This window comes from Melanotaenia boesemani, chromosome 15 (genome assembly GCF_017639745.1).
Source record: "Melanotaenia boesemani isolate fMelBoe1 chromosome 15, fMelBoe1.pri, whole genome shotgun sequence".
NCBI lineage: Eukaryota > Metazoa > Chordata > Actinopteri > Atheriniformes > Melanotaeniidae > Melanotaenia > Melanotaenia boesemani.
Genome location: NC_055696.1, coordinates 3,915,004 through 3,927,155, shown reverse-complemented (window position 1 = coordinate 3,927,155; position 12,152 = coordinate 3,915,004). Strand labels below are relative to the sequence as shown.

Below are 12,152 nucleotides of genomic sequence, written 5' to 3'. Positions count from 1 at the left end.
GCTTTCATATGTCTCTGCCGAGGCAGATCTTGTGGTCTATGTCTTTGCTCTGGTGTGTGTGGCTGTGGTGGGCATGCCTCTGTTTCCCTGGCAACCAGGATCTTCACCTGCACCCCATCTGTAATCAGCAGCAGTATTTACACCGGCTTGGCCTTCCAGTCATCACCAGATTGTTGGTTGACTCTGTGATAGCAGCACTTGGCCGTTTCTAAATTTCCATTTTCCAGTTATTTTCCTCGGCTTTGTCTAATCCTCATTTGTTTGCTCCTCTCAGGAACCCAGACCTGTCTGTCGCTACATGCCTTTCATACCAACTTCATTCCTCTGCTCATCTCCAACCAGCTTCCCCACCAGTGGTTTACGATGCACCTTTTCATTTATACTTGGCTTTGTGCCCGCGCTTGGATCCTGGTATCACCCTTAAACACACAACAGGTCTAGTGCTGACGGTATCACCCACTAAAATGCTTCCCCAAAAAGCAAACCGCAAGGGTTCCAGCAGTGGACCTGTGACATCCTTCAGATGTATTAATAGTTGTATTTCAAGAGATATTATGAGCACGAACACCAGAGACTGGGTGTAGTTATTTATTCATATGGTTGAGGATTTTCAAATGATCTGCAGGACGGTGGTGACCAACAGTGAGCACAGAGAGGAGGCATGTCTAAGGCCTGAATGCACCATTTTTCTCAGAGCTTTTAATTTCCTACCTTAAAACCAGGCAAGGCATGTTGAATCACTTTAGTTACAATTGCTTTTATTATTTAAAATGTAAAAATTTTGTAGAAACATATTAGATTGAGGACCAAGTAGTTAAAAAAATCACATAAGTCAGACTGATTTAGAGTTAACAGATGATACCATGCCACCATGATCTATCAGGCATTTCAATCTCGTCCCACTTTGTGCGTCTCTTTTGGCCTGTCAATACGATAAACAAACTCTGCCGGCAGGAAGTAGCCCAGGTACTCCACACTATCAGGTGTAGTGTCTATGTAGTAGTGGCCACCTTCTCCGTGGTGGCTGAAGCAATGGGTGTGCTCCACACGCAGGTCCAGGCCCTGGACAAACAGCAACCAAACTGATGTTACAAAGCAGCCTGCTTTGCAAAAAGCCAGAAAAACTTTGTTTTCATGCATCTCATCCAGATGGGAACGTGTTCACTTTACTCACAGGGTCTCTGGATACAAGCACAGACTGGCAGATGAGTGGAGCGCTGACCTCAAAGTGCTTGAGCCAGTTGTTAACGTCATCGTTGGTGTTGAGGGGACAGGCGGAGAATTCTCTTGGCTATTAATGTTCCAAAACAAGAGGAGAATAAATGTATACATGTAGCCATTTGTAGTGTGCTTTGCATCGCTTCCAATATTTACCATAATGTGGATTTTAGCCTTCCCTTTCTGGATGATGAAGGTGCCTCCCAGAGCAAGGCTTTTATCAGGGTAATGAGCTTCAAGAGTCGTCCTCAAGGCTGTCACCAGACTGTGGCTTCCTGTTCTCTTCTTGGCTTGTACCTCTATGACCTGGAAAGATGCTCAAAGGGTGAGAGGACAGCTCAGCTTGTTCAGCCAGTGACCCTTTGTTAATGTTTATTCTTTCAAATGTTGAAAGCACACAGGCAATAGGGCTAAAGTTCAAACACGACTTTAGTAATAAAGCTAAAGTTAAAACTAATTGCTTCTAAGTTCATATATAACCAGATATTTTCATCACTTTTACTATGATACAAGCAGGAATGACTATGCATAACTGAAGGGACCCCAAAGCACATTACTTAATACATTCTCTTATTCAAAAAGCTGGAGATCCACTTTGAACAGAAAACATTTTTTATTATTTTACCTTTCCAGGTTTCCCTTCACAGGCATATAAATTCCCCAGAAGTCCAAAATTGCAGTCTGAGAATTTCTCACAGTATTTTTCTTGCAGACACTGGCCATCAGCTGGATTAATGGAGGAGAAGTAGCTGCTGTTCACTGCAGGCCTTCCCTCTGCCTCAGTCAGAACCAAAGGCATCAGCTAAGGACAAGAGTATTTATTGCATCAGCTTCTGAATCACAAAACTGCTCTTCAACCCTACGCTGACATTCGGGTGATCCACTGATTTATGATGCCGTCTCAAACAGGAAAGTCGGACTGTTCACATCATGCCCTGTGACTCCCGCCACTTTTACGAGGTACAGTATGTAACTACCTTACAACATAACTGTTTAACTTATGATTTAATCTAAAAGGAACACAAACTGGGTTTTTTTCATATGTACTTTCTAATCAGTGATGCAGATTAAATAAAAAAATTATACTTGTTCTGATGACTTAAAGCTATTAGCCTGTGCAGTAACTGAACAGTATACCCAAGCTGTTGTGTAATAGATGTAAACAGCGCTTAGTAATGAAGATAATTCACCTCTGCATTCATTCCAACAATCCTGGATGGGGCAGCTGCTGCACCCAGGATGAAAGCTCCAGGCAACTCCAGCTCCTTTGAGACAGTGTTCATGTTGTATTCCTGAAAAAAACAAAATTAACAGTGTTATGCAAATCCTCATGCCATGTGTGTGTGTGTGTGTGTGTGTGTGTGTATACACACATATTTTTTTTATATATATACACCTTGTGCTTTTGAACGAAAGGAATCAGATATGGTACACCTCCAACATCAGTGATGCGAGGACTTCCACACAGACCTGAAACATGGCAACATAAGTGACATTAGGAACAGGGATGCAGAACTGCAGATATCCATTGTGCACTCAGGTTTTGTGTTTTTCAAAGTTTTGATCTGCAATGCAAGTTAGAAAAGTAAGCTAAAATTAAATCATGTGCACTTGGTGAGGTCTTACCTTTGACAGGAAACCGGAACGGTTCCTTAGTGAGATCTGGACATTCCACAACACTCACCTGAACCTCTGCAAAGCTTTTTCCTAGTCCTGTCTGTAAGACTGTAAACCAGAATGAATTTATACTCATGATCATAAACACGTCTGTGTGTAACTGTGTTTTTTATGCCAGAGCTGAAGTCCTCACCACCACGCAGCTCCTCCAGATCCGGAGCATGCAGCTGCACTTTTTCGGGTTTGCTGATATCCGCCATAACTGGGGCTAAACTGGTGATTGAGCCTCAAGTCAAGACTTTTAGCCGAATAGGAAAGGTCTAAGTAGCGAGGTAAAGTCCAACCAAAGAGTAAATAATGACGAGATGATTTCTCTCAACGGAAGTTACGTCATCAAACCAGGAAGAAAAAAAAAGTCAACCAGAATAATTTATTTCGCCAACGACTTTAACTAAGGTGAATTTAGCTGTCATTGTACTTTCAGCACAAAAAGTAAGAATAATAATTAAAAAAGTAAATAAAGATAGAAAATAGAAGCTGTATAGATATGAATATAAACATAACATTAACACAGTATTTGCATAGTATTTAGAGGTTAAGGTGGTGCAGGTATGTGTAATTATATGCAGCTATGTGCAAATATTCCTCAGCGTGGGTTAATGTTCATCAGGGTAACGGCCTGGGGGAAGAAACTGTCTTTGTATCAGGTGGTTTTGGTGTATAGTGCTCTGTAGTGCCTACTAGACGGGAGGAGTTTAAAAAGTGGGTGTAAGGGGTCTGTAGAGATGTCATCCGCCCGTTTCCTGACCTTGGACAGGTACAAGTTCTGGATGGAGGGTAGGTCGACCCCAATTATCCTATCTGCAGACCCGATTGTCCTTTGCAGTCTGTGCCTGTCCAGTTTGGTGGCTAATCCAAAGCATACAGTGATGGATGTGCAGAGTACAGGCTCGAGCTTTTCAGCTCGTAAGCGTTGTCAGACGAATCCGGAAGTAAAGACAGCGAATCTTTTAGTACATTTTCTTCCTCTTTGGTGATTGGTCACATGATTTTTCGTCACGACGGTAACGTTCAAACACTTCCCGGTTTATCCGGCACGTGTCTATTGTTTTTATTGCTTTTACGTGTTTTTACATACGACATGGATCCGAAGTTTAATTAATTAATTAATAATATTATCATATGTGTTTCAGTCGGAACTTCCTGCCTCTTGCGTAAGGCTACCACTTCAGTGAACATCTTTAGCTAGCACGATGCCACAAGTTAGTCGTTCCCCATCAGAGGTTCAGTCAGACCCCATCACTGAAACCCCGGTGAAGCCATGCCGCGTTGTTCCAGATCAGATGGGGAAAAATTTGCAGTATTCAGAGTTTTCTGCCGGACAGAGCGGACAAAATGCTCTGAAGGTGCATGAAGGTGAAAACAGGTGAGAGTTGGATGTCCATCAGATGTGCTGAAACCTCCTTTTTAGTCTGACAACTAAATGCAGGATCGGTGTTTGTGTGCAGTGATTCGGGGAACAGCCTGTTCATCACTCAGGTACCCGTACCTCAGGCTGTGCGATCACAGAGACGGAGGCGCCTCACCTTGAGATCAGAAGCAAGTTGCAGTGAAGATCCAGTAACTGATGATGGAGAATCTGATACAGACAGAGAGAAGAATGAACGGACACACAGACTGCCAACGTACAGCTTCTCTTTCCTCACTCAGAAGACGGGGCAGAAGAGTACACATTTATCAGCCCATCAGAACAGAAAACTACATGTAAGAGAACAGAAACGGTTCCCTTTTTCTTTCATTCTTTGTAAGTGTATGAAATTATTAAGTGTGGCCGTTGTGTCATGATTGCAGTATGCACTGATGGGAGGCTACTTTAAATGTGTCAGAGAGCTGTGGGAGAGCTATAAAAGAGGAGAGGATCTGGTGGCATCTCAACCAACAATTGACATGGTTGGGGTCAACATTGCCCCAATATCAGAGTAAGTTGAAATGAGAAAAAAAGAAAATTGTCATTTAAGTCAAAGTCAATTTTATTGTCAATTTCTTCACATGTACAAGACATACAAAGAAATCAAGATTATGTTTCCCGTTGTCCCGCAGTGAAGGCAGGACATGTCAACACTGAACACTGAAGAAACCTTTAAAAATAAAAAAAACTGCACAGGCTCAACAATATCTAAAAAAAAGAAAAACTGAGATTATTGAAAATTGATTAAACTGCCGATAGAAACAAATGCATCTGAAAATATCTAAACAGCAAGAAAGCAAACCTCCAAAGCAATGTTCTCCTAATCAACTCGAACTACTATTTACATATTATCACTAAAAAAAAAATGTTTGGAGGATTAAACTAGCCAGTGTGTGCACATCACATAATCAGTTTTCAACTGATTTGCTGGCCTTTTCTTCTTTTAAAAGTGGCCTTTTATCCAGTTGTTCCAAAATAACTGCAGCAGTTGTCTCCCAACTGTCTCCAGCTACTAAAGTGCTTAACACTTCTAGCAAAATCTGGACTGATTAGTTTTTAAAGCAGATTATTAACCTGCAGCAGTTTACTTAAACAAGAACTGTTGAGCTCCTCTTGACACGTCTTTCTATTTGTTAAGACTTACAGCAAAATATTAAAGCAGGTCCTTAGAACAATATTTGATGATGCAGCATTAAGTTGCAAATTATGGCCACATCTTTCCAGAGCTCAAACACTGCTCCTGCATCTACAAGAATGACATGGAGCGTGACACTGATCCCCACACTGCACCCGATATCCTCACTGGTGTGTGACTGGTTCGGAAAAAAAATGCTCTAAATATGAAATTGAAATATTTAACAAAAAGTGCTATACAAGTATGTGTTTGTGTGAGTGGATGAGAGAGAAACATGATGTAAAACTTAAAAAAAAAAAAAACTTTTGAAAGATGGATGGAAATGCTGCTGATTTCTGTCCCAAGTGGACTTAACTGCGTGCAGAGTTTTTCTTGCTAGATAGGACCCTGCTCCTGAAAAATAGCAAACCATTTTCATTATTAGGACACAATTCTCAAATCACTTCACTCTTGATTCAAAAACGCACTTTATTGTTAAAATGTAAACTTTGTTGCCAAAAATGTCACACACACAAAGCAAAATACAAAACACTCTTCTCACTGTTTCCTCATGAAGTACAAAAATTACACAGTCCTCAAAAAGACAACAGCTTAAACACCAACACATCCTGTAACCTGACCAGAGAGGACCTTTACTGCGCGTGAGTGCACATTACAAAATAAAAATAATTTTACACAAAAATGACACTAGACGGACAATCCTAAGAAAGAAGTGAAAAGTCCCCAACGCAATCAACCCAGTCCAGCCGGCAATTCATCTCTACAGCTATGTATTGTACACAGTACAGTATGCAAGATTTTTACACCTCGTCTGCATCAAGTCTTTGTACCTGGTCAGTTCACAGGACCTCGTCAACATCACAAGCTATGTTTTCTCTGGCCAGGCAACGTGGAGAGAAAGACCTAGTGTGTCTGATTTATGCATCATCTGTAACATCATCACATGCCAAGACCGTTGATTGAGATGCTGCAGCATGTATACCTTCCACCTCCATGCAGAGAAAAATTCTTCTATAGGATTCAGAAAGGGAGAATATGGTGGCAGAAAAACCACAGTAAATTGAGCTTTCATACTGAATCATTCCCGAATCAGCAACCCTGTATGAAAACTAACATTGTCCCAAACAACAACAAAAATAGTGTCTTCTTGCACAGCGCCCATGCAAGTAGGTCCTCCCAAAGTCCACCTAGAATAGTCAACAAATGCCGGGCTTTGTACCGAATCATCCACATGGATGTATTCATGTGGCCTAAAGTGGAAAAAAATTTGACTTTTTACAGTATTCTCAGAATATTTCTTAATGCTCGAATTGTGACTGTATAGACGTCACTGTAGCGACAAATACATTTACAAACCAAGCAAACCAGAATAAACTTAAAACAATCTGCTTTATACACCATCCCTGACCATGTGCTGACCTTCACAACAGATTGTCCAGAGAATAGTCTGCAAAGGACTACATACAGTATTTGGGGTCTGATGCGTAAGAGTCATTTCAGATACTCACCTGTATTGAAATGGCTGTTCTTTCACTCTGATGGAGTTTCTTTCAAACGGAGGTCTGTAGACTTGCTTCATGCTGACCATGTTTTTCTTCAGCACACGATCAGGGGTGGAGAGATGTGCATTGATTCCTCAGAAATTGTTGTTTTGGATTATCTGTTGCTGGATTTCACACAGTTTTATTGCATTGTTTTAAACCACCATTTGGACAATTAGAGCCTCTTGCTGTTGGTTAAATAATCTTCTCTCCACAACATGCAGTCTTACAACTCTACAAAACAACATTTTAGTAAATAACATAAAAAGTAAACCTACTATGAAGTAGGTGTATATTTGAGTTACAGCGTATATATGTTGTCCTCTTTAAATCTTCAAATAACGGATCCCACGATGTATCTGCTCAGGTTGGGTGCTGCTGTTTGTCCTGCTTCTCTCAGTGTCGTCCCAGGACACGCCAATTTCATCTGAAATTCTGTTTCTTTGCCTGGGTTGTTGTCTTCGTCTAGTTCTTGGTCTTTGTTTGGGTAATGGTCCTGGACCAGATGTATTAGCCGGGCTGGGTTCTGGAATAAGAGCAGGTCTGGGATCTGGCTTTGGACCGGGGAGGGTCCTGTTCTGGACCAAGAGCAGGTCTGGGATCTGGTTCTGGACCAGGTCCGGGATCTGGAGCAGGGGCAGATTCTAGTTCTGGACCAGAGGCAAGGGCTGGTTCTGACTGTGGTCTGGGTCTGGGTTTTCTACGTTCCACTGATTGTTTCCCAGCTGCTTTGTGTGCATTTCATTAGCAAACGTGTTTTAAGTTTTGGCCTTTTGTCTTAATTCTGCCCCCTAGTGTTCACTTTTTGAATGTGCTATGAGTGAAAAGTGTATTCAAGTGAACAAAATCTGTGTCCAGTCTTTTGAAAAAGTGCAGGACTTCGGGAACTGTGTGAAAAACCATGAACCGTGTTGAAGGTTTGGACAGCAGAGTCCTGTTTCTAAGAAATGTGTGCAGTTAAAGGAATTTAGTGTCTTATCACCCCCCCCCCCCCAAAAAAAACAAAAAATGTAAATGACGTAACAGCTATCTGACATTGGTAAAATAATAAAAATCATAATTTGCACCTCAATAAAATGTAGGCTTCTCTATCCATCCTTTCTTTTTGTGTTCCATTTAGGTTTTAACCCAAAAACTGTTAATATGGGTGACTTTTTGCCTTGTGAACTTAATGTTCACTGTACTGTCGGACCCTAAAATAAGTCCTATGGTGCTGCAGTTGGTCACAGTCTGTAGAGTTTCAGCAAAAAAGAGGGATTTATTTTAACAGTAAAAGGTTCCTGGGATTTGAATGCACCTACAGTAATCGGTCAGATAATCTCAAAGCTTTACTATGGAAGTACATCAGCCATGTTTTTTCATCTTTTTTTATATTATTTTCCTTATGTTTTATAGTGTAAAAAAGCCCTTTTATAGGTCTGTCACTTTTGAAGTATTAAGGATTATGTTAATCTCTACAAAAAAGTACTGTAACGATAGCATTTTATTAAATGTTGATAAAATGTCTTAATTCTGTTGCAGAGAAGAGGAAGAAGAGGAGTTAGAGGACATCAAAGTGGTGGTAAGCAAGCTGTTTGACCCATAAAAAAAAATTAGTTGGAGCACTTTGTGTGAGAGTGACTATGACTAATCTGCCTGTTGTCTGACAGGAAAAGAAGCATTTTGTGGTGCCATCAAAAGCTGAGCACTCAAAATCTTGGTGCAGCCCAGAGGAGACGGTCTTTCTGGTTAGACAAAAGACGAGGAGACCAAGTGTTGCTGGATTTGAGTCACAAAGACGTCAAATGACGGGAGTAGACAAGGATTCGACATGGAAGCCATCTTTGAAGGCTGCCCTGTCTCCAGATAGAAAGAGAAGAAGCATTTCCTTCATCTCTGCTGATGGAAATGCTTCCGATGCCGTCGCGCAAGACACAGAGACGGGCGATAAATGTGAGACAAGTGGCGAAAACGTTGAGGTCCAACCTGAGCTGCAAAATACAGAGAGAACTCTTAAACAAGCAAAGAGAAAGATTTTTAATCAACAAGAAAATGAAAAAGAGCTGGATAGCAGCAGCAGTGCTACAGTTTGTGAGCCTAGTCCAACGAAATCAGTAAAAAGAAGGAAAAAAGGGTCAGCAGCTGTATTAGGTCCCCAATCTGATGTTGGTCTCAGAGAGCATGAACCTGAAGGCCAAAATCTCCTCCAGGATGATGATACACTGTGCAGTGAAACTAGGGTTAAGAAGAAGAAGAAGAAGAAAGACAGAGGTGATCATGAAGGTGTAGAAGAAGGAAGGGATCAGAGTGAAGCAGAGGTCAGGGGTCAGCATGCTGAAGCATATGTGAGCGCGGGAACCACAGAGGTAGAGGAGGCTCCGAGTCTGTCGTCGCCCATCAATGAGCCGGATCTTCCCGAGACAAAACATAAGAAAAAGAAGAGAAAAAAGAAAAAATCTGCAACTGAAGATATCGGACAGGATGTGGATGGACATGCTGATGGAAGGGTGGAGGAGAGTTCTGTATTAAACCCAGAGAATGGTGACAAGAAAAAGAAAAAAAAGAAGAAAAGAAACCGTGATCACATGGATGTGGAGGAGTCAAACACCAACACACTGGCTGAACATCTAACTGACAATGGCAAGATATTAAAGAAAAAAAGGAAAAAAGACTTAAATGAGACTTCAGATGTCCCTCAAATCCCAACAGAATCCTGGAAGGGGACTGGAGATTGTTTGGAGAATACTTTTGTCTCTCAGAAAACGTTGGAATTCAGTCATGTCCAAAGAAAAAAGCACAAAAAGAAGAAAAAATCAGCTTTTAATGATAATCATGTAGGAGAAAGTACTTATACACATGTGGACTTTAATAACGATGGTACAAACTTGACAGAAAGTACAGGAGTGTCAGTTAAAAAGAAAAGTATTTCTGAGACATGTATGGATGTCTCGTACACTCCTGATGAAGATAAAAATGCACAGAAAACAACAGAAGAGAAGCAGGATGCTGAAATGGTGACCAAGAAAAAGAAAAATAAGAAGAAGAAAGAAAAATTAAGCACAAATCAAATAGAGGACATAGAAACCCCAAGTGATTGTTCACCGTCTGGTCGGAAAAAGAAGAAGACCTCTTCCTTCCTTGTTGCTGATCAAGAGGAAAAATCCGGTCAGCGTGCAGAAAAAACTGCCGTCAGCGAAGGTCGTCTCACGACCAAAGATGCAGAAATCACTGGAAGTTTTGGGAAATCAGAAAAGAAGAAAAAGAAGAGGTCAGCTCCAGAAGAGAATGTGGAAAGAGAAGAAGAGTTTGAGGAACCAAAGGAAACAAGTCAGAAGGTTTTATCTGAAACGGGGGTCGGGAAAAAAAAGAAGACTAAGAGAAATGAAAGTGAGCTGATCAGCACAGAAAGATTGGAAAATGCAGCTCAAACAGATGATGTTGTAGTGATGAGGGAAAAAAAGAAGAAAGACAGAAAAGTAATTCCCCCAGCTGCCACTGAAGCCCTGGAAACAGAAAAACCTACATCCAGTACTTCTGCCTCAGGTTCGCCCACGAAAAAGGTCAAACAGGGTCACAGGTCTAAAATATCCCATGAGAGCAGCTTCTGTAATGACCAAGAGCTCAGAGAAACTCTAGTTCAGGAAACTTTAAGCACACCTGGAAATAGGACATTAGGTGATAAGAAAAAAGAGAACGCTGCTGATAACCATGTGTTCGAAGTGAAATCATTGATCAGTTCTGTGAAGACGCCTAAAACCAAAAAGAAGGAAAGAAAAGAGCCATCAGCTGATGGTAGATTAAGCTCTTCATTATCAAAGACTTCTCCCTCACAAAAATCCTCTTCAAAGAGAATCAGCAAAAGCAAGCATATGAAGGGCAAAAGGAGACTTCATAATCCAAACGAGGACTTTCTTTGAAGACTGCTCGTATGAACGCCCTAATGGGATTATACTTAGATTGAGAGACAACCTGTTTTAAGGTTCGCTGTAAACTGTCTAAATTTTTAGATTGACAGTGTTGACACTGGATCAATGTTTTACTTTTTAAATATACGTGGTTTTGTATCAAAACATATTTACTAGCATCACTTGTTTTGTATTAATATTAATCAATAAACAGCAACGTGCTATGGTTTTTTTTTTTAGCTCCTCAATCAAAGTTAGAAGAAATAAAATTTTCAACATTTAGAAGAAAAATGTCCCAGTTTTTTGTGGATTCATTTAAAGTGGAACAAAATCTCAAGATAATAAATAATCTCTTTTTTATCAAACATAGAAGATGGTTTGGCATTGTATTGCTGAAATCATCAAAACCTATTGCTATTGTTGAAAATTGTTGCCAAATGCAAGATTTCAGCTTTATCATAATTTGCCAGATGTTTCCAGCAGATGATGGGTCAGGGGCCCATGCAGCTAGCAGGGTTAGTGCCTTTATGGGGGAGGCACATTGTATTAAATTTAGAACATGGTTTGGCATTGTCTTGCTGAACTAATCAGCAGACCAAACTAAACTGATCGCATGTGTTACTCTAAATTCTCTAAATGGTTCAGCATTAAAGGTGACTTGTAGGATGTGGAAGTTAGTAATGTTATGTGCTAATCCACCCATTCTATCACTCCCACACACAGGTGTGGATGCTGTGTGGTGATTTACCCCAGTGTGCACACCATGTGATTTTCAACCTGAAATTTAAAGTTTGATTTTGTTAGACCACAGAACAGTTTCCAACTTTGCTTTGGTCTATTTTTTAATGAACTCAAGAATGAATAAGGCACTTTCAGATTTTTGTACATGGCTCTTCGTTCCCTGCATGGTTAAGTTTTAATAAAATAATAAATAACCATAGACTCCATACTGTTCTGAACGCTTTCCTGACTGAACATCAGAGATGGTCAAAACTGGTTTCCTAGTACATGTCCATTTTTTTAAAGTATTTCTCAGTCTTTCTTTTTTTTTTTTTTTTTATGCACGTATGTTTTGTTAATTTTATATTTACTGTAGATTATATGATTTTATATTAGGATGTTGCCATCTACCCGTGAAAGACTCAGCCTGTTTGCGCTGCACATTATATCCAATAATTTTCTTGAATTGTCAAAAAAAAAAAAAATCTGCACTATTCTCAGATTTTTTTCTTTATTATTGCTTGCTGCTTGTATTGTCGTGTAGCACAGTTTCCAAACATGTTTGGAAA

General features: G+C 40.3%; 2 protein-coding genes across 2 annotated transcripts; one reads left to right on the top strand and one right to left on the bottom strand.

The window, feature by feature from the left end:
• Positions 1-679: 679 nt before the first annotated feature.
• Positions 680-3,186, bottom strand: c15h11orf54 (chromosome 15 C11orf54 homolog). The gene is made up of 8 exons (XM_042007886.1): positions 3,029-3,186; positions 2,845-2,943; positions 2,615-2,688; positions 2,409-2,510; positions 1,844-2,020; positions 1,375-1,524; positions 1,175-1,291; positions 680-1,062 (listed from the first exon to the last, which is right to left on the bottom strand). Exons 1-8 carry the CDS (start codon positions 3,093-3,095, stop codon positions 889-891), a joined length of 960 nt encoding a protein of 319 aa, XP_041863820.1. The 5' UTR covers positions 3,096-3,186; the 3' UTR covers positions 680-888.
• A 666-nt stretch (positions 3,187-3,852) lies between these two features.
• Positions 3,853-11,810, top strand: LOC121654038 (uncharacterized protein DDB_G0284459-like). Its single transcript, XM_042007884.1, has 5 exons — positions 3,853-4,261; positions 4,344-4,599; positions 4,687-4,814; positions 8,501-8,540; positions 8,629-11,810. Exons 1-5 carry the CDS (start codon positions 4,089-4,091, stop codon positions 10,873-10,875), a joined length of 2,844 nt encoding a protein of 947 aa, XP_041863818.1. The 5' UTR covers positions 3,853-4,088; the 3' UTR covers positions 10,876-11,810.
• Positions 11,811-12,152: the final 342 nt, after the last annotated feature.

What these genes read in the sequence shown, in the direction of transcription:
- c15h11orf54 (XM_042007886.1), bottom strand. Translation starts at nt 3,095, where the DNA reads ATGGCGGATATCAGCAAACCCGAAAAAGTGCAGCTGCATGCTCCGGAT. An exon ending in TCTGGAGGAGCTGCGTGGTG is followed by an intron (nt 2,944 to 3,028) that starts GTGAGGACTTCA and finishes TCTGGTTTACAG; the next exon opens with TCTTACAGACAGGACTAGGA. An exon ending in GTGAAGGGAAACCTGGAAAG is followed by an intron (nt 1,525 to 1,843) that starts GTAAAATAATAA and finishes GCATCTTTCCAG; the next exon opens with GTCATAGAGGTACAAGCCAA.
- LOC121654038 (XM_042007884.1), top strand. Translation starts at nt 4,089, where the DNA reads ATGCCACAAGTTAGTCGTTCCCCATCAGAGGTTCAGTCAGACCCCATC. An exon ending in ATCAGAACAGAAAACTACAT is followed by an intron (nt 4,600 to 4,686) that starts GTAAGAGAACAG and finishes TCATGATTGCAG; the next exon opens with TATGCACTGATGGGAGGCTA. An exon ending in TAGAGGACATCAAAGTGGTG is followed by an intron (nt 8,541 to 8,628) that starts GTAAGCAAGCTG and finishes GTTGTCTGACAG; the next exon opens with GAAAAGAAGCATTTTGTGGT.